Source organism: Pimephales promelas, chromosome 25 (assembly GCF_988280905.1).
Source record: "Pimephales promelas chromosome 25, fPimPro1.hap1.1, whole genome shotgun sequence".
Taxonomy (NCBI): Eukaryota; Metazoa; Chordata; class Actinopteri; order Cypriniformes; family Leuciscidae; genus Pimephales; species Pimephales promelas.
In genome coordinates this window covers 8,644,223-8,667,744 of record NC_142793.1, presented here as the reverse complement: position 1 = coordinate 8,667,744, position 23,522 = coordinate 8,644,223, and the positions used below count along the sequence as shown (strand labels likewise).

The window sequence follows — 23,522 nt, the reverse complement described above, 5'->3', positions numbered from 1 at the left end:
TTCATATGCCTTTTTGAGCAAGGAATCCGTACGGCCACATTGTGCACTGGGACATCGCACATTCCCTCTTAGAGCCTCATCAGGAGACACCACCAATGCTGCCACAGGCTGCTCTATTTCCGGAGCACGACCCACCCCGATAGAATCAGCTTCAGCCATAGATGCTAGAGTTCGAGCAATCTTAGAGCGTCGTTTCGGCGGGCCAGAGCCAGTGAGAGCATTCGAGAATTCAGCCACAAAATCTTTACATGGCGGCATGGCAAACGAAGTTGCAGCTGAGGTCTGTCTGAAAAACACATTCGTTTGGGTAGATTGGACAGGTGACTCATCAAGTCCTAGACGAGCAGCTGCCATTCGAAGCACAGCCAAAGTATCATCAGAGGAGGACTGGGCTTTTCCAGACGATTGAACTGATCCCCCACTAGAACCCTCCGTAGCTGTGTAACCAGTGAAAACAGCCTGAGGTGATGGTTGCGCAGCCAGCAACATCCATAGTATCCCCATGATCATGAAAAAAGGAATCTGAAGCACTCGTAGAAAGCACATCAAACTCTGAACGGTGAGAAAAACAAGGGGAATCGAGAGACTCTCCACCAGCTCCTAAATTCTGAACATTCTCATCCTCCTGTGTCATACTCACAGGTGTAGTAGGTGTGGCAGGCTGAAGCGAGTGTAGCAGGCGTTTCAACTCTGCCATTTCTGAAGAAAGCATCGACACCGTCACAGAAAGAGAACCTTTCTCAGCATGTTCATCACTTCGCGATTTGGCCTTCTTTTTAGCTGGAAGAGGAGCACCAGCTGCCGCCGACGCCCTGCGTTTTCGAGTGCGCGTGGAGGCTACATCCAACTGTCCAAGTTTCACCGTTGAATTAGGGTCTAATTCAGCAAGACGGAGCCGTCGTTCCGACATAGGCAAGAGACTGCAGTGCACGCATGGGTCCGTGAGAGCCTCTCGCAGATGTTGAATCCCCAAACACGACGGGCAGATGTCATGACCGTCGTCAGGAAGAAGATTATTAGGACACAGCCTACAAGTCAGTGGAAAACCAGTGGCGATCGAGCCGTGAGCCATAGTTAGCTACTCGCTAATAACACCCTCGGATAGCACCGTAAGGTTAAGTTAAGCGGGATGAAAAATGATAAAAATAAAATAAAACGATTACCCCTGGAGAACCAACAGGTAATACCAACAATATCAAGAGATAAAAATGTATTAAATGCCCGGCGGATTGAACCGAGGGACAAAGTGAGAGAAAAAAACAGTCTAATAGAGTCACGGGAGATCGTTAACTCATAGGCGCGGAAAAACACAAGCCACCGGATAGCACCGAGAGGCACAGAGTGTGTCACCGACGAAGCAATATAAACTCACCAGTATTCAAATCCTAGAATGACGAAGACACGCGCTGTCACAGCTTGTGAGGACGAATCTCGCTGCTCTAGTAAGCTGCACTTGACAGCGCGAATCACTCAATCAATACGACCTATCTCAAACAGGCGAGAAAGCGAAAGAGGTAGAGTGCTGAGCTTACTGTAGCTTTACCTCCAGGGCTCAGCATACGTCACGTCACGTGACTTTGTTGGTATATTCTCTCGATCTATCTTAGCTGGCGCTGCGATAATCCATAGTGTTTACACTGCCTCTGGCGGTCAGTAAGAATGAAACAGAACTGTTGTTCCCACACTCAGCGCGCTGCGCTACGCGGGCATTTAAATTTAAAAATGCCATCGTGATGAAGCGCTCATATCCTTCAGGATTTTCCAAAAGACGTAAAAGAAAGAAAAAGAGGAAAAACGCCAAAGATAGCGATAAGTAAACCAGTATTATCTCTAAATACAACTGTCTGACGTTTTTTCACATCTCTGTGAACATAAACCTTGACATCAGTGACCAAACACCGGTAAGGTTAGATGTGAGCGTTGTTAGAGGCAACTTTGTTCTGTTTGCAGAATTTAAGCATAAAATACACACTAGGCAACTTCTCGCCCCTTCTCTGTTGTAGTAACTTAGCTGGGTCATACTACGGAAATGTACATTTTTCTGTCCCTAGAAGGCCCGTAGGCGCCGCTAGGCAGCCGAGCTTGGGCCGATTATACATGCTGGCTGACTTGTCCTGACCCATCTGTCACAAGTAAATAACAGCTACAGATACGGCTACTGTATACTACTAGCTGAACAGGGCAATTTTGTGACTAAACTATTATTTAGTACTGAACTTGAAAGTCTAAAACTGAAGACTAAATATGAAAAGACAACCAACAAACATCTGGATGAAATTAGCTTTTTTTACCACAAGATGGTGCACTTTCATTAAAAAAGATATTAAAAACGGCACAGAGTGGTCTATTCTCTTTACCACTCAATAATCAGTCTGTTGTCTGCTTTTATAGATTAACCAGCTGACCTGTTGACCTATTTATGGTAATAGCATACACATTTAGTCTAAAACTGATGGTTAATGTTTTAATAGGTCAATCGTGTAGGCTTTAAGATTAGGCCTATAAAACATGTTTTCTATCCCGTCTGCTATATTTACAGTAGGTTACTGCTGCTGCAAATATCCACCAACTGTCTACAATACTATATACTTTTCCTTTGCCTCCTCTTCCTTGGGCCGTTTCTGTTGCTGAAACCCACATGCCAGTTCAGCATGACACTGCACATTCACACACATTCCAACAGGGATGCTGGTCGCTCTTCAAGCACAACGTCTACTTAAGTTAGAGGATACTTTAAGGTTTTTCGGTAACACTTCAGAATGTTCCTTCATTAATGAATATCGACACAGGAAGAAATGAGTAACTCACTATTAAAGTACTATTAACTAACAAGTAACTCTGATTAATAAATTAGTAATAGTGCTCAGTTGAATGTGGTGCTTCACTATTAGCTAATCAGTAACTGCTATTTTCCATACCTACCAGAGATCTACATACAGGTTCATAATGAATGCATCATTTATAATAAAAGGTAATGGTAATCCACTAGTAATGACTCAACTACATCTTTCTAAAGGAACTAATTCTTTGGATCAATATCTAAAGTGAAAACATGATGATAACTATTGACTAAAGTCATTGTAAGCTTTTGAGATTTTGGTAACACTTTACAATAAGGTTCATTATTTAAAATTAGTTAACTACCTTAGCGTGAACTAATAATGAACAATACTTATTCAGCGTTTTTAATCTTACTTAATATTAATGTAAAAATGTAAATACGTTATTAAAATCAAAGGTTGTATTAGTTAACATTATTTACTGCACTGTGAACTAACATAAACACACAATGAACTGCTGGATGATTATTAACTAACATTAACAAAGGTCAATAAATACTGTAACAAATATATTGCTCATTGTTAGTTAATACATTAACTGATGTTAACCTTATTGTAAAGTATGACCGAGATTTTTGTAAGGTTTTGAATAGCAATTCCTTCCGATGGATGTAGTAATACTTGACTCATTATCAATGGGTTCTTTACTAATGGGTATTATATTATACATTATGCAATATATTATTAATTATGAATCTGTAAATAGTAGTTCTTAGTCTTCAGTGAGGTATGAAAAAAGTAGTTATCTAATGGTTAGCTAAACTACATTCAACTGAGCACTAATAGTTAGCCTACTAATTTGTTAATCAGAGTTTCTTGTCAGTTAATAGTAGTTACTAGAACATTGATAGTGTGTTCCTGTGTCCTTATTCGTTATATGAGGGAAAAGTATTATAAAGTCTTACCAGGTTTGCTTTGTGTGTGTGTATACATCTTCCAATTTGTGATTTATAATGCAGTGAATCTTTGGTTGGTCAGAGTTTGGGTTCTTGCCACTGTCGCCTATTCAACAATTTTATTCACTGCACTGACACTATTGGAGGAGAACTGAACATATTTTGCAGAACTGCTTTATAGATTAAATAAACTAAATTAAAAATTGATGATCTTTACAGAGTTATTGAACCGAACAGAATCAACGCTGAACTGATTTCAACTGAATAATGACTGTTTACTATTTTCCCGAGCTGCTTTACAGCACTCTAAAAGCTGCTTTGAAACAGTCTGTATTGTAATAAAGGCGACTTGACTTACCAATTATCCAATAACACTGTACGCAAAAGAGTACGTCATTAAAAAATACAATTACAATTTAATTAGTACATTTTTATTATTATTTAGCATTCATCAACGTTAGATAATGTATTCAATCTATTTTATTTTATAAGATGTATTAGCTATATGTATTCAAGTGCAATTTTATTTACACTAAGAAAGGAGATGTAGGGCTTATATAATACAAACAACGTGGAAAAAAAACTTGAAGCTATAGCTTTAATTTGCTATTCATATTTAATTAAATATTTGTAATATCATGTGTACAACGCAACACAAATTTAACAAGTGCACTTGTGGTTATTTTCCATTCTTCAATATGGAAAATTTAGTAGACAACATGTAGATTAAGCAACGCGTAATGAAACCGCTAAACCACATCCGCTTTATGACGTTTCCTCAGACGAACGTGACTTCAGCCACGGGCCGCAAAGCCACGCCCATCGCATTCATATGCAAATGAGGCGGCTGTAGGAGGGCGTTCCGCGCTTTATAAGCTGCGCGCGTAGGCTTTTCCTCTTACAGCAGCACCAGTTACCAGCCCAGTCTACACTGCATTTAACTGTTACAGCATCTACAGGTAAGACACACACGAGCACTAGTTACTAATATAAAGCACATTAGATAAATAAATGTATAGTCTTAAAAGTGCATATCCGGTGTAGGTTGTTATATTTTTCTATATAATGTAGCCTAGTTAAAATTCTCCTGAATCTACGTTATGACATTCTTCTTCTAACTTATCATAGGATGTAAAATGAGTCTGTTCCACGCTTATATATGAGTGAACTCTGCTGATCGTGCAAGATAATCGTCGTTGCACATATGAATACCAATAAACCTGCATTTTTCACTTATTGGGAACTCAAATACGACTTGTTGCTTCTTGTTTCAAAATAATAAGCGTATGATCAGGTATTGATGTTTAATGCATTTCTCTTTCATGCAGTGATAATTTACGAGCAATGCCTGAGTTTTGTTCATGTTCTGTCATTCTGCTGCTCGGTGCGTCACGCGCGTTCACGACAGATCATCAGATGCACGCGCGCAATGCACTTTTTGCTTCCTATATGCAAAGGTTTCTGGTTCTTACTTGTGTTTTTTAGGGTGCATTTAGTCCGGATGCTTTACATAAAAGTCCCGATTCGCACAATTTGTGCACGAGATGAGTCAGTGTTTCATAGCTCGTGTAGAATTGCCCATTTATGTCATCGATATGATTCGCCCCTGGTGCGTCATCTTAACACCGGCCTCTGAAAATCGTCATTGGGAATAATGAGAAGTAGCCTAAAACATCCGGACACATTACGGTAATGACATTTTTGTTTTGTATTGCGGTAATGAAATTAATTTAAAAATCTTAATAGTCCAAAAATAGGCTCTATTTTTGTTTAAAAAAAATAAATAAAATAAAACCCAGATGTTTTCATGGGACTATATGTGTGTGTATATATTTAATTATATATATATATATATATATATAAACACAGACGATAATACCAACCGTATTTATTATAAATAAATGGATTCTAAGTTACTCCATTCATCTGTGCATGTTCGACCTCTCAGTGACGGGCATAATTCATTCAGATGTTTCTGTTTTGTAGTGACTGTGATGATCTGATGATAAATGACTATAACAGATATTAGAAATCATCTTTGAAGTGTGTGTTTGGACTGCATGTTGAATGACGGGTTTAAATCATGAGAAAGGGACTCTTCAGGTGACCAATTCCTCCTCTTTGCATTAATTCCTCTACGTGCCTCTGTGCACACAACACTGCTGTGGGAGGGGGGTGCACTTGTCAAGAAGATAAAATGGCCACTCCAACCTGTCCTGGAGATCCCCGGCACATTGTGAATGTGTCAATGAGGGAGACCCTGGACAGGTTTGGGAAGCACTGTTGGACCACTCTGTGTCATCATGTAAATGATCAGTCAATACAGTTGTTTTAAAATGGCTTCTTATTCGAAGCAATTCAGCAAATGAAGGATGCATTTTAAAAGCCGGAGTGACCGATGAGTCTCTGTCCCCTGTAGCTGAAGATGGCCTCCACAAAAGAGAAACTCATTGCTCACGTGAGTAAGGAACAGCCCGCAGGGCCCACGAACAAGGTGACGGTGGTCGGAGTGGGAATGGTGGGAATGGCTGCCGCCATCAGCATCCTCCTGAAGGTCAGTGAGGTCACGCAATGCATACACACTCATCACTAGAGTATTAGATCACTCACAACACTCATGCTTTGCCGTTTAAAAAGTTAAAAATAAAATTGCAAATAATTTATTTTGAAATAGAAAAAAAAATATTTTAAAGTTATTTTTAAAATAAACTAAGTAAAGACCTTTTTAAATAATCTAAATGACAAATGTATTTTAAAATAAATGAAGAAATTATTAATTTATTTAAAATAAATTTGGTAAAATTGGACCTTTTAACTTTATCTAAATTTTACATTTATTTTAAAATGCAGTGCAATTGAAAAAAAATTTAAATGTATATATTTTTTTTAAATTAAGAAATCATTTTATTTTTAAATGAATGTACTGTAGTTAAAGTGGAGCTTTTTGAATTGTTTATTTGAAAATAAATGTGTAATTTAGATGGAGTAAAATTGGGCTTTTTAAAAGAACAACTTTTATTATTGTAATGAAAAAGGACAGAAATGTGCCTTGTGCTATGCACACTCTCAATGAACCATTCTTCCATTGTGAGCAGCCCTCACAACATTTCACAATATGGCTCCCTCATCATTTCCTGTCACATCTTAATTGTTCCTGTAAAGAACTTGTTCCTGTTGAAATCTTGAATGAAAGTTTGTTTTATAAGGTAAACAATTATTATGTGCCAATAATGTTTGGACAGTTTGTGCAGGTCCAAATGCTATAGTATGTTGTGTCCAATTTTTGTACTTCCTATACTTCCATCAGGAATGTGCTCATGTTTTTCTGTCCTGAATCCTCAATGGGGGTTAAAGCTGCTGCAGATCAAGTAAATAGACCTTATTCAGAGCAGCGCCATGACAGGTATGAAAGTGAGGCTGTGAGGGATAGACTTACCATGTTTCCAATGGCATCCGCTGTAAAAAGCTGAATAAAGCGGCTAAATTACTTACAATTTTCCACAGCTTACATTGTCGGGAGTTTTTGGTCAACTGACATTTCTTGGAAAGATATTTTTCCAGTGTTTCATGAGCAGAACAATCCGAAAACAGATTAAATAACAGTACAGCCCATTGAAGAGATGCAAGTCTATCCCTCACAGCCTCGCTTTCATTCTCATTAAAAATCAAAGATGGCGCTGCCGTGAATAAGGCCTATAACGCTGGCTTTAAAGCAACCCTGACCTTTGAACGTAGAGCGATTTCTGAATGAGAAGGAGGGCCTTGAACCTCCGCCAAGAATGAACATGATCCTCATATCTGGAGACTTGGCAAACGTCTCTGCATTCTTCAGTTCTCTTTATTTTTCCATCGGGGTAAAATGCAGTTGCTGAACCTACAGGTGCAACCATCTTTAAATATTAGAAAATTATAGAGGAACATAAATCAAAGAGGTTCAGACTCATGACCCTAAGTAATAAAATGAATCCCTAACTCAACCTTTATCAGTCTAAGCAGCCTTGTAAGGTGTGTAGAAGTGTGTTACATCTCGTCTGTGTGTGTATGTGTATTCAGGATCTGACTGATGAACTCGCCCTGGTGGACGTGATGGAAGATAAGCTGAAAGGAGAGGTTATGGACCTGCAGCATGGAAGCCTCTTTCTCAAGACACACAAGATAGTGGCGGATAAAGGTCAGATTTCATAATCTTCTATAATATTTTACTTCTATTTTTAAAGGTTCTATATGTAACTTTTTTTTATAAAATGAATCCTTTTTTATTGCCTGTGTTTGAAGGGGTTGTAATCACACATTGCAATGATCCACTTGTCGGGTTTTGCTATTACCTCTCTGAAGGCCAATTTTCATATTTATAAGTGAGGTCTCCGGGTCGGATTCCCTGCGAAATCCATCAGATGTGACGTGCATGCGCGCTCCTGAGCCTCTCTATCCAGTCAACCATGTCTCTATCCAGTCTCTATACAATCAACCATGCGACCAACGGCACTTGAGCTGACGACATGGAGTCTGATAACAGCCCAAAACGTCCTGCCTCCAGCACAACACAGACTCCAACACAAACTCCAAATAAATATAAAAAACAAAAACAGTTTTATCTGCCCAAGCTCGTCAGGCAAAACGTGAATCTGATCGACTCCGGACGAAAACGCGGATCAACATAGTAAACTCTAGTGAAATAGCAAGGTAAACTACATGAAACATGACATGAATACAAAAGAATGTTCCAATGTTCCAACAAAAAGTCGGTGCTTTAGGATGTAACTTATTTTATTTACTAGATCTACTGACTAACGTCACTCATCCCACTACTAGGCTATCATATTGTTTATACACATTTTCAGACATGTTCAGTACAGTAATGTTACTTCCTACGATCTTACTGATAAACTGAAACTGTTCAGTTTAGTTCATTAACCGTTTTCGTTATCATATTATACATTCACCTGTGTTGACATTGCTGATTGTGAAAGATACACGAAAATAGTTAGTGAAATGGCTTATAACATCACATTATTGTAACATTATCATGGTACGAGCACAGAGCATTAGTTCAACGTCAAGCTGATAAAAGTAGGCTATTATTATACCTGCAGTTTACATTAGTTTCCAGCATGTTGTGTGATTATTTCGCCGTTGCGTTGAAAGTCTCCGTGTGGCCGGTAGTGACTGCTCGCTCTTGAGATCTAGAACGCACACGAGCACGAGCGCTCTTGTTGCATTCTGAAACATCACCGCTAGAGGCCGCTAAAAATCGCATACAGCACCTTTAAATAAATAGTATAATAAATCTTTTAATGAGGGGGGAAGAGTAACACGATCGATGATAAGGAGTAGACGGCTCGATTGGTGCCGATTTGGTAATAACGTACCAATGAGGTGACCTAGATACAAAATAATTATACCATTTATTTAAAATAGTATATTCTGTTTTTTATTAATATTCTGGGCCAAACGTTTGTTTTTGAACACGCCACAAAGACTATTGTGTAGAGGCTTGTTCTCTTACGAGAGGTTCTCTCGTATTGCGTAAGCTAGCTTACGCTACGGGAAAGATTCATCTTTGCTGAGAAGTTGAAGCCAAAAAATTATTCCATAACTTTGTAATCATTGTCAACGCAGTATCTCTGAGGCAGACCATGAGCGGGGTAGCTAGCAGCTCATTGGTTCGCTCAGAGAAAATGCACGAACCTATGGGAGAGCGGCGCTGAGCCCGCGGCCAATGAGCGGACGGCGCTCGCTCATTGCGTCAGAGCCCGCCGTCACGGGCATCGTTGACTGCTTCTCCGAGGTACAAAAAGCCACCCAGGCCATGAACTTGTTCCTGCCCCGCCGCGCCAGCACTTCTGCAGGCCGCTCTCACGAGCCTCCTGCCAGAACCCCGCAACAGCGCCCACCTCAGCAAGCTCAGCAGCCCCAGCGTATACAGGGCGGCCGCCCTCGCTCTCGCTCTGACAGCCGCCGCAGACAGCCTCCTCCCCGGGGGCCTCGACCCAAGATCACGCTGAAGCCTGATCAGCAAAAGTCTGCCTAGCACAGCTGAGAAAAAGACGGCCCTCTCCCGCTGCGGCCGGACCGCCGTCAAAGTTTCGTCCTCTGCTAGTCCCTGACGCCTCGCCGACTACAGTAGTGTTTACCGCCACAAACAAGCCGGTTCCCATGGCCGCTTGCGAGCGACAAAAAGCCGTTTTCACGGCTACCCAGAGAGTTCACAAAAAGAGCATAAAAGCCTCAAGTGTAAAAAATGTGCCAACAAGCATGTGTTCACGCATACACGCAAGCACAATATGCCCCGTGTCTCCCACAGAGCCCATTCTCACAGAGCGGCCACTGACCGCTCTAGTAGCAGAAAACATAAACACGCCCACGAGCCCGTGCGCGTGTCCCCCCTCTGCTCGCTCCGTCTCAGTCCTGTTGCCACACACATTCTAAGCGCGCCCACACACAGTGTCCACCCGCTATGTGCAGCAATCAGGGCAAAATTGCCATTCAACCGCTAGCCGCATGCTGCGAAGCGTGGGAAGCCATCCCCGGCATCTCCCCGTGGGTTCTAAGCATCATAAAGAATGGCTATCTATTACAGTTTCGTCGCCGCCCGCCCCGCTCGCGCGTTCGGCTCGAATCCGCTGTCAGCCCAGCTGCGATGAACACGCTCCGCTCAGAAATAGCGAAGCTGCTGCAGAAGGGCGCAATAGAGAGAGTTCCGACCATCTACGACCGAGTCGGGGTTTTACGGCCGTTATTTTCTTGTTCCCAAGAAAGACGGCGGCCTCAGGCCGATCTTAGATCTCAGGGTGTTGAACAAAGCGCTCATGAAGAGACCGTTCAAAATGCTCACAGTCAGAAAACTCCTCGCGCACGTCCGCCAGGGGGACTGGTTCATCTCTCTAGACCTGAAAGACGCCTATTTTCAGATCCAGATAAACCCTCATCACAGGCCATTCCTACGTTTCGCCTTCGAGGGTCAAGTTTACCAATATGCCGTTCTCCCGTTTGGCCTATCCTTAGCACCCCGTACGTTCACGAAGTGCATGGATACAGCGCTCGCTCCCCTGCGAAGTCAGGGGTTGCGCATTTTAAACTATCTGGACGACTGGCTGATTCTGGCACAATCCCAGACGGAGCTTCTGTCGCACCGCGCAGTTCTCCTCAACCATCTGAAAGCGCTGGGACTCTCTGTCAACTGGACAAAGAGCTCTCTCCAGCCCAGTCAAACTATTTCATTCCTGGGAATAGATTTGAACTCTATCACGATGAAGGCTCGCTTATCCACACAGCGTGCGCACCGTGTTCAGCGTCTAGCCGCCTCCTTCCGGATGGATACCCACACATCCGAAAAGTCATCTCGAAAGATGCATCCAACACAGGTTGGGGTGCAGTCTGCGAGGGCTCACCGGCCGCCGGCCAGTGGTCAAGCCAGGAGAGTTCCCTACACATAAACTGTCTGGAAATGATCGCGGTCGAGGTCGGCTGCTGTTTTTCCTCCCACGCATACACGGTCATCACGTCCTGATTTGCTCAGACAATATGGCCGTGGTGTCCTACATCAACTGTCAGGGCGGGGTCAGATCCAAGAATCTCTTTCATCTCACGCGCCGCATCCTATTGTGGTCCCAGAGTCACCTGCTTTCGCTCAGAGCGACGCACGTACCGGGCCATCTGAACGACGGTCCAAACATGCTGTCCAGGAACCTTGTCTCCCCCGAAGAATGGTCCCTGCACACTCAAACAGTTCTAACATTGTGGCGCCTATTCGGCAGAGCAGAGATAGATCTTTTCGCGTCAGAAGAGAACGCTCACTGCCCGATATTCTTTTCGAAGAGCGAGGACGCGTTAGCCCAGGAGTGGCCCATTCCAATCAGACAGCCCCGTGGCCCATTCCAATCAGAGCAGATCTCCTCACTCAAGCTCACGGCACGATCTGGCATCCCAATCCACAGCGCTGGGCGCTTCATGCATGGGTGACCAACGACTACTCGTCGACTTGCCAGAAGGAGTTCTGAACACGATCAAACACGCCAGAGCGGATTCTACCAGAAAGCTCTATGCTGCAAAATGGTCGGTGTTCTCTAGATGGTGCACCGACAAAAATTTGGACCCACGGCCGTGCGAGGTTTCGTCTTTGCTCGTGTTCCTTCAGGAGATGCTGGATAAGGGCAGGTCCCCATCCACTCTAAAGGTTTACGTGGCAGCCGTCGCGGCGTTCGCTGAACCCCGGCGCGCCCAGTCTTTGGGCAAAGATGAGCTAATCATCCGCTTCCTCAGGGGAGCCAGAAGGATGAACCCCCTCGCCCCCCTACGGTGCCGGTCTGGGATCTTTCTATAGTTCTAGAAGCTTTGAAAGCCCCACTGTTTAAACCACTCGAGTCTGTGGATCTAAAATACCTCTCGCTAAAAAACGTTTTTCTGACTGCCCTCGCCTCAGTAAAACGCGTGGGGGACATTCACGCGCTGTCTTCAAGCGCTGTGTGTCTTGAGTTTGGACCTAATGATCACACTATAATAAACTTGATGTCTTTTTATCGTCCTTTTGCGCATGCGGGTCAGTTCAGGACATGATTTGTTCACACTGGAATCTGATATTGGCCACATTTAAAACAACAATGTAACCGCTATACAAAAAAATCGAGTCTGAGCAGTAAATCAGAATTGAGCATTAAGGCTCGCTGTGTAACATTTCCATTAAATCGCAATTGCAAGAAATAAAGTCAGAAAGTCGCTTTTTTGCAAATCTGACTTTTTTCTCACAATTTCGAGTTTTTTGTGTTTTTTCACAACTCGAAATTGTGAGGGGAAAAAAAAGTCAGAATTGTGAGATTTGTAATACCTAGCCTGACTTCGTCATACTCATTTTCCAATAAGAAAATGAGTCTGATACCGCTCCGTTGGGCTTTGATTATGAGGCGTGTCTTAACCGAACCAGGACCAAAAAAAAACTCTGCACTCAATTGGATAGTCGGTAAACCTACAACCAATCAGAGCAACGCAGTAAGTCAACTCCTTTGCATAGCGGAACTTACTTATTTGCAGAACTTACTTATTTTAGATTACACTCAAAAAAATGAACTAGGGAGGTTGTGCACTTTACATAATATATTTATATATAGTTTACTTATAATAATTATATTTTTTGACTTTATGTAATTGTGTCTCAACTTAACAGTACAAAATCCTAATGTGTTGTCTAAATACAAACCATTTATGTTAAGTAAAAAAAAATGTGTACATCCAGAGGGTGGCAGTATAGATGACTGCCATTTTGCCCGAACTTAATTTTATTGTGTTCAATCTGCTTAAATCTACGAACAACTTAAGTTTACTTAATCCGTTTGTGTTGGATTACATGATTGATTTGTGTTGCCTCAACTGAAACTGGGCAGTGCTTTTAGTTCCCAGCATGCTTTGCATATGGTTGAATTAAGAGAGAATAAATGTTAAAATTAAGTGTTATTTTATGGTTGTTGTTTTTTTTTTAAATTTAGAAAAGGGGAAGACTTATTAGTGTGTAATAGTGTTTAATGTTAAATTACATTGGAATTATTAAACCATTTAAATTACAGTGAGTTACCATTGTGGAGAAGAGTGGAGCATTTTGTTAGCCTGTTGACTGATTTCATTATTTTCTATTGCTTTGAATGAAGGAGCATGTGAATCTTAGCATTCAAGATGTTAATATGTGCTTTTGCTAACAAATAGCTAGCTAAAGTCTATTAATTTAATTAAATGTCACTGAATTAAATGAAATATAAATGGATGAATGAATATAATGAAATGCCTTTGAATCATGTCAGGAAGCCTTTAAAAATTCACGTTGAGACTACTTAAATCGGGTAATTTAAAATTACACAATTCCATTATGTTGAAGTTACATAAACAAATTATGTTTGTTTAACGTATTCCAGTTATGTGGAACCTGTTGACAAATTAAAATTAATTAAAGCCAACATATTATTTTTTTGAGTGTAGAAGTTAAATAACGAGTGTTGCTTCTTTTACTTACTTCTCCATGAGTGCGACCAAAGGAGAAACCACAACGACCACAGGCTTTTCATTACGTCCCATCTTCTTAACGACCGTCAGAGCCAGCTGATAAGTTACACTTTTCCCGAATCATGTTGGAAGGACGCCAAAAATATATTTCCGATCGACAAATGCCTTGTTTGCAGTTCTCTGTTCGTCTATTAAAATTAATGCGCTGTCGATTTATTTTACAACAGAAACGACAGCGGAATCTATACATCTCAATTCTCCAGCTGCAGTCATCTCTGAGGGAAAACAGTTAAGCGCTATTTGATAACGTGATGATAACGTCCTTGCAGATCACCTGTCCATCATTATATAAAGCCCGCCCTGGCAATTTGATTGGCCCCTTCATTTCTTGCCTGATCATAATTTCTCCTCAATGGATCGAGTCCAGACCGAAATAGAGCATCACAGTCCCGCCCACAGCCGGTGCCGGAAGTAAAAATTCAATACAATTTCTCCATTGACATTTGGGATATAAGCCATAAAAACGTAACCATGCATGGTAGACTTAAAACCAGCTACGGCTGTACTAAGCGATTGTATATGCTCATATAAACGCCAAAAGATCATGGGGCACTAACCTTGTTTTCCGATAAATCCCTTTTATTCGCGATGTATTGGATAAGTACTTCATTACCCACAATCCTGAACAATCCCACAGTGATGCATCTGATTGGTGGAAGTCGGGTCACGTGTCTGAAACCCCGCGAAGGCGCTTGAAGACTGAAGATCGCGTAATGACGTAGGGCTAAGTTCATTGGTCGCACCTCAGAGACGACCCTGCGCCATTGGATGTACAGCAGCCACAGCTTAGCCTATGAGCGAGCCAGATCCTCAATGTTTTAGCATGTGCATAAGCTTCAGTAAATCGAGGAAAAGGAGTTTCCCTGCACATTCACTATATAAAATTCAATGGAGGAAAAAGTTCACGCGGCCGTCGTCAGATTTGGAAGTCACCCAAAAGGCTCTTTCACGGTGGCTTTTAGCCGACTTTAGTGAGGCGCGTGGCTTGTGGGACGAGTAGTTCCTTTGCTCGGAAATGAAAATATGTACACATGCTTGTACCTTTGACTTTTTTGGGATTTTCTCTTAGTTTTTTCACTCGAAATGATATGTTGTATGCATATGAGTTCAGCCGTAGCTGATTATCCTCAGACATGCTCTAATAGTCTTTAGATATGGATTTTACAAAATGTCAATGGGAGAAATGAATGGGAAATTTACTTCCGGCACCAGCGCTCTCTCGGGCTGTGGGCGGGACTGTGATGCTCTATTCCCGACCAAAAAATGTTGTGGGTGGAGTTCGGGCTGGCATCCAGGCTATGTAATATCAGTAATACCATATCCAATGGTCAAATAACTAGTGTCGTCTGTGGCTGTCAGAAAAAAAAAAACTCTCAATAGCAGCAGGTGGCAGTAGTCTATCTTTGTCGTTCAACTAGAAGATGAAAAGTGACTTTCTTGACTTCGTAGTTCACTTGCTTTTGTCACTTCCATTTTTCTTTTCATACAATAGTTCGCTAAGCTAAATTGTCAATCGTAGGTGTGTTTCCCAAAAGTGTAGTTGCCTAACTATGTTCAGCTCACCCGGATTGATCCCTCTCACCGACAGACTCCTCCACGGGACAACATGCTCGCTCATCCGAAAAGCCTCCACCGGCGGTCCTGCTAGTGCCAAAAGTTTGAAACACACTGCTAAAGCAAGACTTACGGATTCTCAACAACTTTTGCTCACTTTCCATTGGCCGATTGTCGGCTTAGTGTGTCACAGCCTTCGCAGAAAGAAGTTTATTATTAACATGAGAAATCGATTTTGAAGTTAATCTACTATGAATGTCTATTCACACCAAGAACATAATGAATAAGTAAAAAAAATGCTATATGGGGAGGCTGCAGACTTGGAGCCGGCAGTTTTACGCCCCTGACAGTTTTACGCCCCTGACAGTTTTAAGCCCCTGTTGTTCCTGATACGCCCAGTAGGGGGAGAAGGATATACGGCGAAATAACGTAAAAAGACACTGAAAACAAACACATTAATAACCGTCCCGACTTTTACTAAGTTGTAGGTATTTGTTTATTTAAATAAACGTTATAGACAGTGGAGTTATCTGCACTATAAGGATTAAAACATCCAGATGTTCAGTTGGGCTTCACTCTTCACTCAACCTACAGAAGATTTGTTTTTGTAAATTAAAAAAAATATTAGGCTAATATACACATAGTTGGATCAGATGGACAAAGTAATGATATTTGACCTACTGTAGAATTAATTGTTTTTAAACTGTTTTATATACAGGAAACTGACTGATATATGTTGTTGTGGACTATATAAAGTTACATTTATGTATTAACCATATTTAGCCTTTAGATATGCAGTACTGTATATGGATCCTTAATGAAATATCTGCTGTAATATTTACAATTGGTCATCATACAGCTAGAACAGTGTCCTACATAACATTTAATGAAGACAAACACAATTTAACCCTTTTCTAAAATTCCAAGGGCCATTTAAAAGAAAGAGACAATATTTTTGTTCACAAAAAAGGTTATTTATTTACAAAAGAAGCTAAAGTTGAATAGTGGTAGAAACAATGGTTATAAAATAATGGCACAATGTCATGGTTGAACATTTTTTGGGGGTTCAAAAGATGGGTGTTTATAAAAGTTTAGAGACAGAGATTTTAATTTTCTTAAGTAGCTAAAGCAGATACACACCTTAATGAGATACAAGTTAAAAAGAACTTAAGACAGAGTATGATAAAACACACATTAAGTGCACATACATTTTAGTCCAGATCAGTAAGCTATTTTAAGAAAACTGTATGATATACATTAGAAAATTAGATCGTCTCATTTATAAAAAAAAACAACTTAACCAAAATATACATTTAAACCATATGGGCCAAAGTTTTTAATGTGGGCTTAATGCATTATGTTTGTATGTATTATGTTTGTAAAACAAAATATTAGAGTGAGTGTGCAGTTTGAATCTTTACTTAGAGAGATTTTCATTCAAATACATACATTCATGCCTATTATAAATGTGTTTGTGTACACATCATAAACTGTAATTAACACATTTCCAATATCCACTGTGATGTTGCTCCAGAAACCACGTGGAGTAGGCTATGTTTAAATGCAAGGAGTAAACTGGGTCTTACCAGTCGATGCCATGTCACGCAAGGTAAAGACAGACAAGATAAAAATAAAAATTAAATGAATTTTAAAAGTGAGTGAGACAGAGCAGATAAAGAGAAGACTAGGGCAGCCTTTAAACCTATATGTGGTTAAGTTTGCTAAGTTTGAGCCAGACAGAACATCAACCTGACCATGAAGTTGCCAACTTTTATTGTCTCTCGAAATAATAGACTTTATTACAGTTTTTTACAATCTCTTTTTTTACTATTTTCAGAACCTTGATGTCATTTTTCAAAACTCTAGACACAAAACTCACAACCAATGATCAAAATGCACATTTTAAAAACTCTAACCCTTTTCTCAATTGCTTGGATACAATATACATAAAACTTAGATCATTTGTTCATTCAACAAAAATCACCTGTTCAATATGACACAACTTCAAAGTACTACTATTTCAAAAGGCAATTCACACATTACATTTCAAATGAGTGTCTATTCATTTCCTTACAATGATCTAACTATCAAATGATACAACTGCTCAAAATGATAAGTAACTGCTGCGTTACTCTTAATGCATGACACACAATCTTCCATGTTTACAGTAAATCATGAAAGTTTCAAGATAATGACATTCAATAAACCTATGTTGTTATTGTAGTGTTTTGCATCAATATATCACACACTTTGTTGAATGATTCCACTATGTGTGTATTCTCTCTACTACTGCAGTACTGCTTTACAGAGATGTGTTACTGTGCCATAATGAAACCTGTATCACCTATTTTGTTCTACAACATTTAATGATTGTACGAAAAATGACAGTGAAACTATTGGTTGCTTGTGTGTGGGTGATAGTTTTGTTTAGGTCACAGTAAATTAGGTTTTTTTTGAACCAATGAGTGTGCAAGTGCAAGATTTCTTTAAAGATGTGAATGCACTATGCAATGTTTTGAACATTAGACAGCCTGTGTTACTTACAAGTGATAACCGTTTTGAGTTTTGTGTCTAGAGTTTTGAAAAATGACATCAAGGTTCTGAAAATGATAGACCTATCTTTTGAATTGACATCGAATCTTAGCTTATCGTTTAGAAATAATCAATATTGTATCATTACAATTCAATCAACAATAATAAATTTAGCAGATTATTTAAAATACCTCAATTCATGTCGCTTCTAGAAGGTCTGATGCTATAGATCTGTAATGAAATAGGACTAGGCTCATATAACGTCATTAGTGTAGTCTCCCCCTACTGGACGCATCAGGAACCACAGGGGCTTAAAACTGTCAGGGGCGTAAAACTGCCGGCTCCAGGTCTGCAGCCTCCCCCTACTCAAAAAATGCAGACGAAATGGCAAGAACAAAAGCACTCTGGATTCTGGAAAAGAAGAGCAAGCAAAAAACACTCCTGTCCTGTCTCCTGCTTAATTCTGATTGTTCAGTGATTTCCAAAAAAAAGTGTTAACTTTCATTTACGGATGGACAAAATTAAATTTTTCGTCTGCATTCCCTAAAGCGTAATAGAGGGTCTGCATTAACGCCACTTTCCCGCGGGAACATACACCCCCGGTTTTCTGTCGATTTTTGCTGCCTTGTCGAAAAATGCTACCTTAGCGCGAATTGAGCACAGAATGCCGATTAAAGTCGTATGACATACAATGATAATACAATTCTAAGTTATGAGTAGCTACTGTAGACTACTGTTTTTATTTTGAAAACGGTGTGAAAAGTAAAAATTATCATAAAATATTCATCTTTGACTTGTAAAAAGTACACCTTTCCTCATAGTAACTGAAACTTTCAGTTATTCTTTTTCAGCTGGCTGACCGTAAATATTCATATGGTAGTAAGCATTTTTTAAAGGGAAATTATACATTATAACAGGAACATGTACCTTTTATAAAAAATAAAAAAAACTGTGAGTCTGCACATGCGCATAACCGGTAAGTAGCAAATCTCGATGGGTAGCATGAATCTTCAGAACACCTGACTGAGTGGCAGAAGAGCTGCTGTGTTACTGGATTTAATAGAGGAAACTGCGAAAACACAAGGAAAACAATCGATTATCAGTTTAAACTAAAGGTTGGACTCGATATAGTGTTCCTTACAGCTCCCCAAAGATCCAGTGAATCATATTGACATGCAGCCATCATGTTTCCTGACATTTACGATGGGGAAATGCATACAACAAATTTGCCTTTGAATGCTTTATATAGGTAGGTCTAAATCCAGGTGATCACTTATATCAATATCCAGCCTTAAAACTTGTATAGTTTTTTGTGAGTATTTATTTAAAAACGTCCAATTATTCAGAATATACAATGGTAAATATTTAATTGATGAGTTGTCAATACAATATAGTGTATGATTTTACACCTAAATTCAGTAAATGATAACTGCAAATCCATCTTTCGCTGCCTGGATTGCAGCGATCCATTTGCTTCTCTGTTCTGTAGCAGTCTGTAAAAATACACCTCACATTTCTTGTCAAATCTAGTTGTTTTAGTTTTGTGTGTTTTCGCGGCATTCACACTGAAAACCAATGCTGCCTCTCAGTCTTTCTGCCGCTCAGTCACTCTGGCCGACAGTGACGTCATCTGCATAACCTCTTTTGATTGGACCATTGGTGCCAGTTCTTTCTACCATCTACTCAAGTTTGGTCTGACTCTGAACAGCCCGTTTCTCTCAGAGCGGCAGATCCATCCAATATGTATCATTTCATGTCATTTCCAGACTACAGTGTGACGGCAAACTCCAAACTGGTGGTTGTGACTGCTGGAGCCCGTCAGCAGGAGGGCGAGAGCCGCCTCAACCTCGTCCAGAGGAACGTCAACATCTTCAAGTTCATCATCCCCAACATCATGAAGTACAGCCCCAACTGCATCCTCCTGGTGGTCTCAAACCCAGGTATGACACAACGGCTGTCCAGTGAGACCAGCGCTGGCATTTGCAATGAATGGTTTTAGTTGACCGAACCGTAAACAAATGTTCTTGTCTTCAGTTGACATCTTGACTTACGTGGCCTGGAAGTTGAGCGGTTTGCCCAGGAACCGTGTGATCGGCAGCGGCACAAACCTGGACTCTGCTCGTTTCCGTTACCTGATGGGAGAGAAGTTGGGCATCCACCCATCCAGCTGTCACGGTTGGGTGGTCGGAGAACATGGAGACTCCAGCGGTGAGGACAGCAGAGATGTTTAGGAGCACAGATGTGTTTCAAGAGCGCAGTGAATACATGTAAACATCCCTCTTCTCTTTCAGTTCCCGTGTGGAGCGGAGTCAACGTGGCTGGTGTGTCCCTTCAGAGTCTGAACCCTGACATAGGAACCGATAAAGACGAGGAGGACTGGAAGAGCGTCCACAAGATGGTGGTTGACAGGTACTTTGCAACCAGACATCCATACAGTGCTTTAGTACTTAACACTAATATTCGTCTCAGAACGACATAGAGAAAGGTTTTAGGGAGAGAGGCCAAGTGTTAAGAGTCGTCTCTTTTCGTTTGTATATGCTCTGTAATAAATGTATACTATGTGTCGCCATTAGAAAGTCTATAAATCAAGTCCTTGCGTAAATGTATTTAGTCTGGACTCGTGGATGTTTATCGGTGTTTAACGCATAAATCTGGTTTGCTTTGGCAGTGCATATGAGGTTATTAAACTGAAGGGTTACACTTCCTGGGCGATTGGTATGTCTGTTGCTGACATGTGTGAAAGCATCTTGAAGAACTTGCACAAGTGTCATCCAGTTTCTACTTTGGTCAAGGTGAGATTCTCACGTTTATTTTTGGTTGACCTGCGGTCTTCATTAACGAAATATTGTGAAACATATTTCTTTGTAGTAGAGACGTATATAATATTAAACTCTGTCCCAAAACCGGCGTTTTATGACAAAATATACAACTACCTTCTAAGGCAGCATCAAGTGAGTGATTATGGACCGCAACTCCTCATTCAATGTAAACTTAAAGCACACAGAAGAACTAACAGTTCCAGTTGGTTCCAGTTGATCTTACGTTAGCGTGTTGCTAAGCTAACAATCTTGAGTAACAATGTACTGATCTGAACAACTCTTCATGGACACAAATGGAATAAAAGAATTTAAAAGTTTATTGTGACTTTATCTCACTATTTTGACTTCCGAATTGCGAGATATAAACTTGCAATTCTTTTTTTTTCTTGGAATTGCGACCTTTTTTTTCTCACAAATCAGGTTATTTAACCATCCAATTTCTAAACGGTTTTATTAAAGGAGAACTCCGGCGCAAAATGAAGCTTTGGTCTAATAAAACATTGGTACATAGTCAACCGTTCTCTGAGATTTGTTTTCATGATAATCAAATGTAAAGAGTTTTCTCTCTAAAAACTGTTTAGCGTAACGCTAGTAATGGGGGCATTTACTAAGTAAAAAGAAATCGCTAGTTTATACCACTAACAAGGCTCAAAATAGCCCCACACTAACACAGTAGCATAATGAGGGTCCCTACATGCAAAACGAAGCATTGATAACTTTGTAAGTGTAACAGACAGTTTAATAAGAAGATATTTTATAAAGACAGTTCACTTCGTGTATACAGACAGGCGCCATCTTAGAAAACAGTCTCGACAAGTCGAACCACGAACAACGTGCTGAGTGATCTGAACTGTATGAAGTTCAGCGATCTTCTGAACTGGATGAATGGCGTTCGTGGTTCGACTAGTCAAGACTGTTTTCCAAAGATGCCTTCTGTCTGTATACACGATCTTTATAAAGCATCTTCTTATTAAACATTCTGTACACTTACAAAGTTCTCAATGCTTCGTTTTGCATGTACGGACCCTCATTATGTTACTGTGTTAGTGTGGGGCTATTTTTAGCCATGCTAGTGTTATTAACTGGCGATTTCTTTTTACTTATCAAATGCCCCCATTACTAGCATTATACGCTAAACTATTTTTAGAGATAAAACTCTTTACATTCGATTTTCATTAAAAAAATCTCAGAGAACGATTGACTAGGTACCAATGTTTTATTAGACCAAAGGTTCATTTTGCGCCGGAGTTCTCCTTTAAATTGAAAAAGTTGCCAAGTTCCCCTTTAAAGGGCACATTAGTACACTTGCTCCATGCACTTTAGACCATGAGCTTAGATCCTTAAAATAGGGCCCTCAGTGTTCATATATATCATAATAGACATATCCCGCCTCGACTGTCCATCATTTTGGCCTAAATGCTTCTCAGAGTTTGTCACAGTGTGTGATTTCATTATCCTCGAAGGGTACAGCTTACTGAGATTTGGAACAAATCTATAAAATGCCTACAGGGCACTATTGTTTGACATTTGTTGTGTATTTACAGGGAATGCATGGTGTGAATGACGAGGTCTTCCTCAGCATACCTTGCATCCTGGGTAACACTGGCCTGACAGATGTTGTCCACATGACCCTCAAACCAGACGAGGAGAAGCAGCTGATGAAGAGCGCAGAGACCCTGTGGGGCGTTCAGAAGGAGCTGACCCTGTGAACCGCCACCTTGTCCAAAATGTAGCCAGTGTCACAAAGTACAAACCTCAATGAGTCCTGCCTCAATGAGTCCAATCTCCTGACTTCATAAACCTCACTGCTTTTAACCATTAGAAAGCCAGTCTCGGACCTTTAGATTGTAACACTCCTTATTTTAGAGGTTTTAGCTGCAGAGGGGAAATCGTTTATTCCTTTTGTCTTTACAGAGATCATCAACCCTTTGTAAACGTTTGTGTCTATGTGCGTACTATTGTTATTCGAGAAAGAAGCACTTGCGAGTAGGATGATGTGCAATTTGAGTATTTTATTCCTATCTGAGGTCAGCTAGCATTCCGTACTTGCATCACGCTAATGATAATTTCACCAAGACCAACACGTAAAATCAAAGCTGTTTCAGTTTTATAAAATATCATTGTGTTTACATGTTCTATAAAACGATAACTTTCAAAAAATAGCTCAATATACAAACTTGTCGACGCCAAGTTCAATTGTTACAGTACATTAAATGTGACTGCTAATGTCAGGCTGGTTGTAAGTGATTTTAAATTGTCACGTTGAAATTAATGCTTGGAATGATTTTGCGATCAGAATTTCTACATGAAATGAGACGTTAACCGAAAAATGGCTTACACAATGATTTTGAATTGTCGAGTGGAATGTGACAATTGACATTATTTAACAAATTATTTAGAAATTGGTGGTTGAGCTGTATGTAATTGTTCAATTTGTATTAAAATTGCTTTAATTTCTTTTTATTTAATGAATTAATTTAAAGTAATTTTAAAGTAATTAATTTAAAGTAAGTGTTAAAAACTACTTGTAATTGGTGCAAGTATGTATGTATGCATCAGCTGGAAACAAAATGCTGTTGTCGTATTTTTATTTCCGTTAGTGTTGGTCCATGAGAACGCCGCACTCCAGCCGAGTGGTAAATGCACAGCGTTGGTTATAGCCGTTACTTGAAGCTTGTGACTGTACAATCGAGATGCAGCCTGTAACCAAATAAACAATGTGACTAACTACAAAAGCTGTTTTTCTGTGTTTGTACTCTAAACATAATAGCTACATCGAAACAAACTGGGTTTGTGAACCATGTTGTTTAAATAATCTGTCAAAAGTGTATTAG

The 23,522-nt window shown here is 40.2% G+C and overlaps 1 protein-coding gene across 1 annotated transcript; it reads left to right on the top strand.

The window, feature by feature from the left end:
- The first annotated feature begins 4,539 nt into the window (after nucleotides 1-4,539).
- ldha (lactate dehydrogenase A4) lies at nucleotides 4,540-23,423 on the top strand. Its single transcript, XM_039663125.2, has 8 exons — nucleotides 4,540-4,695; nucleotides 6,156-6,290; nucleotides 7,790-7,907; nucleotides 19,636-19,809; nucleotides 19,904-20,077; nucleotides 20,161-20,278; nucleotides 20,538-20,661; nucleotides 22,233-23,423. Exons 2-8 carry the CDS (start codon nucleotides 6,162-6,164, stop codon nucleotides 22,395-22,397), a joined length of 1,002 nt encoding a protein of 333 aa, XP_039519059.2. The 5' UTR covers nucleotides 4,540-4,695; nucleotides 6,156-6,161; the 3' UTR covers nucleotides 22,398-23,423.
- The last annotated feature ends 99 nt before the right edge of the window (nucleotides 23,424-23,522 follow it).

Excerpts from the sequence above, each read along its gene's own strand:
- ldha (XM_039663125.2), top strand. The coding sequence starts at position 6,162 with ATGGCCTCCACAAAAGAGAAACTCATTGCTCACGTGAGTAAGGAACAG. Across the intron at positions 20,279-20,537 it reads CACAAGATGGTGGTTGACAG|TGCATATGAGGTTATTAAAC; the intron begins GTACTTTGCAAC and ends TTGCTTTGGCAG. Across the intron at positions 20,662-22,232 it reads CAGTTTCTACTTTGGTCAAG|GGAATGCATGGTGTGAATGA; the intron begins GTGAGATTCTCA and ends GTGTATTTACAG.